Source organism: Mesitornis unicolor, unplaced genomic scaffold, assembly GCF_000695765.1.
Source record: "Mesitornis unicolor isolate BGI_N332 unplaced genomic scaffold, ASM69576v1 scaffold35967, whole genome shotgun sequence".
In the NCBI taxonomy this organism is placed as follows: domain Eukaryota; kingdom Metazoa; phylum Chordata; class Aves; order Mesitornithiformes; family Mesitornithidae; genus Mesitornis; species Mesitornis unicolor.
The window spans coordinates 1-3468 of record NW_010199072.1 but is presented as its reverse complement, the minus strand read 5'-3'; the positions used below and the strand labels follow the sequence as shown (position 1 = coordinate 3468).

General features: G+C 42.2%; 1 protein-coding gene across 1 annotated transcript in view; it reads right to left on the bottom strand.

The window, feature by feature from the left end:
* Window positions 1-3425, bottom strand: part of TFAM (transcription factor A, mitochondrial) — a gene marked incomplete at both ends in the record, with an annotated part of 3755 nt that extends 330 nt beyond the window's left edge. The window contains 2 exons of the mRNA XM_010189344.1: window positions 791-861; window positions 3331-3425. Of these exons, the coding sequence (XP_010187646.1) occupies window positions 791-861; window positions 3331-3425 (166 nt within the window). The remainder of the gene's footprint in view (window positions 1-790; window positions 862-3330) is intronic.
* Window positions 3426-3468: the final 43 nt, after the last annotated feature.

Genomic DNA, 3468 nt, shown 5'->3' with positions numbered 1-3468 from the left:
CAGCAGGAAGGATTCAGAAAAACTCAGATTGAAAACCTAGACTCTTCCCCATGAATTCTCTCAGTTAATCTGGTTACACTGCCTGAACCTTCACGTGCAGATCAAAGCAACAGCAGCCTTCTACACAAGAAGAAAAATGCTGAAGCTTGCTTGAAATATTAAAGCGTGTAAACCACACAAGCGCTGCAGTCACCTTGCAACTTGCCCACAAAAAGTAAGGTAGAAGGAACGTCAAGGACGTTACCTGTACGTTAGGGCAGTGGTCACTATCTAATCAGCAGGGGGAAAAGTTGATCCTTACATCAAGGTTAACTGCTCTGCCTAACTTATGCATATGAAAGCAGAACAACTTGACAGTGTTTCTGTTGTTATACATGCAACGCGCACACACAATCACCATTCAAAAAGAAATGAGATGCGGGTTCCCAGCCCTACAGCCGCAGAGAGTAAGAGCTATGTCGCTTCTGTGGCAACACATTAAAAATACTAAAACCAAGCTCACGTGCAGAAGTATCAAAGCATCTTCCCCTGAGTATTTCAATGCTCCCAGTTGTCTTCAGAATTGTTTTGATGTCTGAACCTTTGTACACAAGTGCTTTTAAATAGTTTTTTTTTTAAAGCAAACAAACAAAACCCCCACAAAAACCTAAACAGACCCAAGAAACAAAACCACAAACCTCAACAAAAAAGCCACCACACGAAAAAGCCCCAGAGAGGATACCAAACCAAGTAAAACAATTACTGAGGCTCTACAAAGTTCAAAACACAGAGGGCAAAGATACAAACTTACCTGCTTCTGTGATGCTGGTAACTCCCTCCAAGCACCTGCTATTTTTTTAACCAGCTCCATGCTGCTCATTTCTGTACATTAGAATTGGAAAGCAAGAAAATAAAGATCAATATTGTACCTTTAGCAAGCTGCTTCGATTTTTCCCAAGGAAAGCTGTCACTAGCATCTTTTCCCTGTACAAATATTTTCCTCCTTTCATAAAACTAACCAACTTACTGTGGCCGTTAAAGGAAACTGTAATACTGGGGGGAGACGAGTCCCTGTTCTTGGTCCAAACTCAAATGAAACGTGCCGTTATAAACTGAAGCATCATTTCAAGACAGACAGCTATTTCCACTCCACAAGTTTCTTCCAACGCAAGATGGGCTGAACGTGGAGGAAGGCTGCGGCACAACCCAAAAGTCAAATTTCTACTTCTCAGTGTTTGGCAAAAAGAGCGCTGGATTCTTCAAAATAAATACAATGTGACCGTATCGACCCGATGCAGCAGGCAGGTTTGATCTTTGTTAAACTAAAGGCCTTTATTTACAATATTATTCAACAGAAGAAAGATAGATCTTCCTCCCTCCCATCTCAATTGCAAAGTTCAGCCATCTCAACAGCGGAAAAGCAGAACTAAGCTCCTATCAGTAACCCGACTTCCAGAATTCTGGGAAAACAAGACCGATGGGCAGTTTTTAGGCCAAGTATACCAAGCTTCAAACCTTTAAAAAGACAATGATTTGACAGTGATTAAAGAAAAAAAAACCAAAACCAGCCCATTTTTTAGTATTACCTCCCTTGGAATAAGAAAGCCCAAAATTCTCAATTTGCACATGAGACACAGTACATTCATTTGCAGATTATTCAAATTTTGGAAACATGTGGAAAACACTGGTGTGGCTCATAACTACAATAAACTCTGCAAGTTCAGTGTCTCAGCCCTCCAGACAGTTGAACTGCTGAGCAAAACAGGGTATCCAGAGGTTTTCCATACTTAAATTCACCTCATGACTTGCCCAACATGACCACAGATCTTTAAACACTGTAACATTCAACAGCACTTTCAAAATCAGCACAGCTTTCCATTCTGCTCTGATAAGCAGAGTGATTGTGTTACCTATAAATGAATCTTCTGATAACAAATTAAGCATTCACAGAAGACCATTTTCCCCTAAATGTATTTACTTTTTCCTCCCATATACATTGAAGCAATCCAGTACATGTAGTTTTTAAATTACTAAGCTCATTATATCAACAACAGTGTACTTCAAATACACAGAGATTTAAAAAATAACTGAAAGCCACGAATAATTGTTAAAACGTATTGTCTGGCTAAAAGCCTTCTTCAAAAATTTCTGAAGTTACACACAAATCTTAACTTTTTTTTTGAGGCATTAATTATAAAAGACTAGGATAATACAAGTACAGGCAGTAAGTATGGCAACAGTGAGTTTACTTGTGGTATGCTATGGATAAGAAGATGGTTTTGGCCTCCTGAAATCAGGGTAATGTACTTTGGTTACTTTATGATGTTTAGTTTATTCCAGCTTTCTTTTAAAAATCACACGATCTGGAGGGAAACACCGAATGTACCTGAAGTGACAGCAGCCTTGTTGTAAGGGGCCTCAAACAAGAGCTCAATCAAGGACACGATTTTTCACAGAATCACAGAACCGCTCGGTTGGAAAAGCCCTCTGAGATCATCACGTCCAACCGTTCCTGTCTACCCCCTAAACCACATCCTTAAGTACCTCATCTACCCGCTCTTTAAACACATCCAGGGATGGTGACTCCACCACCTCCCTGGGCAGCCTGGTCCAGCTTCTGACGACCCTCTCAGGAAAGAACTTCCTCCTTAGCTCTAACCTGAACCTCCCTTGGCACAGCTTGGTGCCGTTTCCCCTTGTTCTATCCCCCATCACCTGGGAGAAGAGACCAGCACCCACCTCTCCACAACCTCCCTTGAGGTAGTTGTAAAGTCACAGTTTTGTAACTGTGACTGATGCATCCTAGTACAGATACACCCTAGTACCTCCTGAAGGACTACAGATAAACCAGTAGAACACCGGTCGAGACCAAGATAAGGAAGCTGAGGAAAAGTTACAGGTCCAGAAAAGACTACGTGGGAGAAAGACTCAGAGTTCATGGAAAGGACCACAAGTGACAACCAGAAACCACCAAAAGACCCCTTGTATGCAAGCGCAGTTTGATCCGGGAAGGAATTGGCAGATAGTTAAATATATTAAATTTAAATTGCTACCAATCATTGTAACTTCGTCTATGTAATCCTGGAACTTCTGTGTATAAATATGCCAAGAAAAGTGCCAGTAGTCATGTGTAGGGTTTGAAGTATTTTCCCGTCGCACCCGATGTCGAATAAAGAATGCCTGCTACTTAATACTACACTGGTGCTGAGTGTTTTTTCTGTTTCCCGATTTCGATGACAGCCTTACTGCGACACCCCTGACACGCCTGACGCGTTAAGACACCGTGTTTCTAACAGCAAAACCAGAGCAACCGTGAGCCCTTTCTTTCCCGGTTTCCTTCAGATCGCGTACCTGGATTTTTTTGCCTAAACGCAGTATGATTTTCCTTCAGGAAACGGAAATAGGCCGTCATGGGCCGCTTCGGGCGCTCGTCCGTACTGATGTCCCTGCAGAGACACTTCTCCACCGAGCCGCCGCCGACGCCGCAGC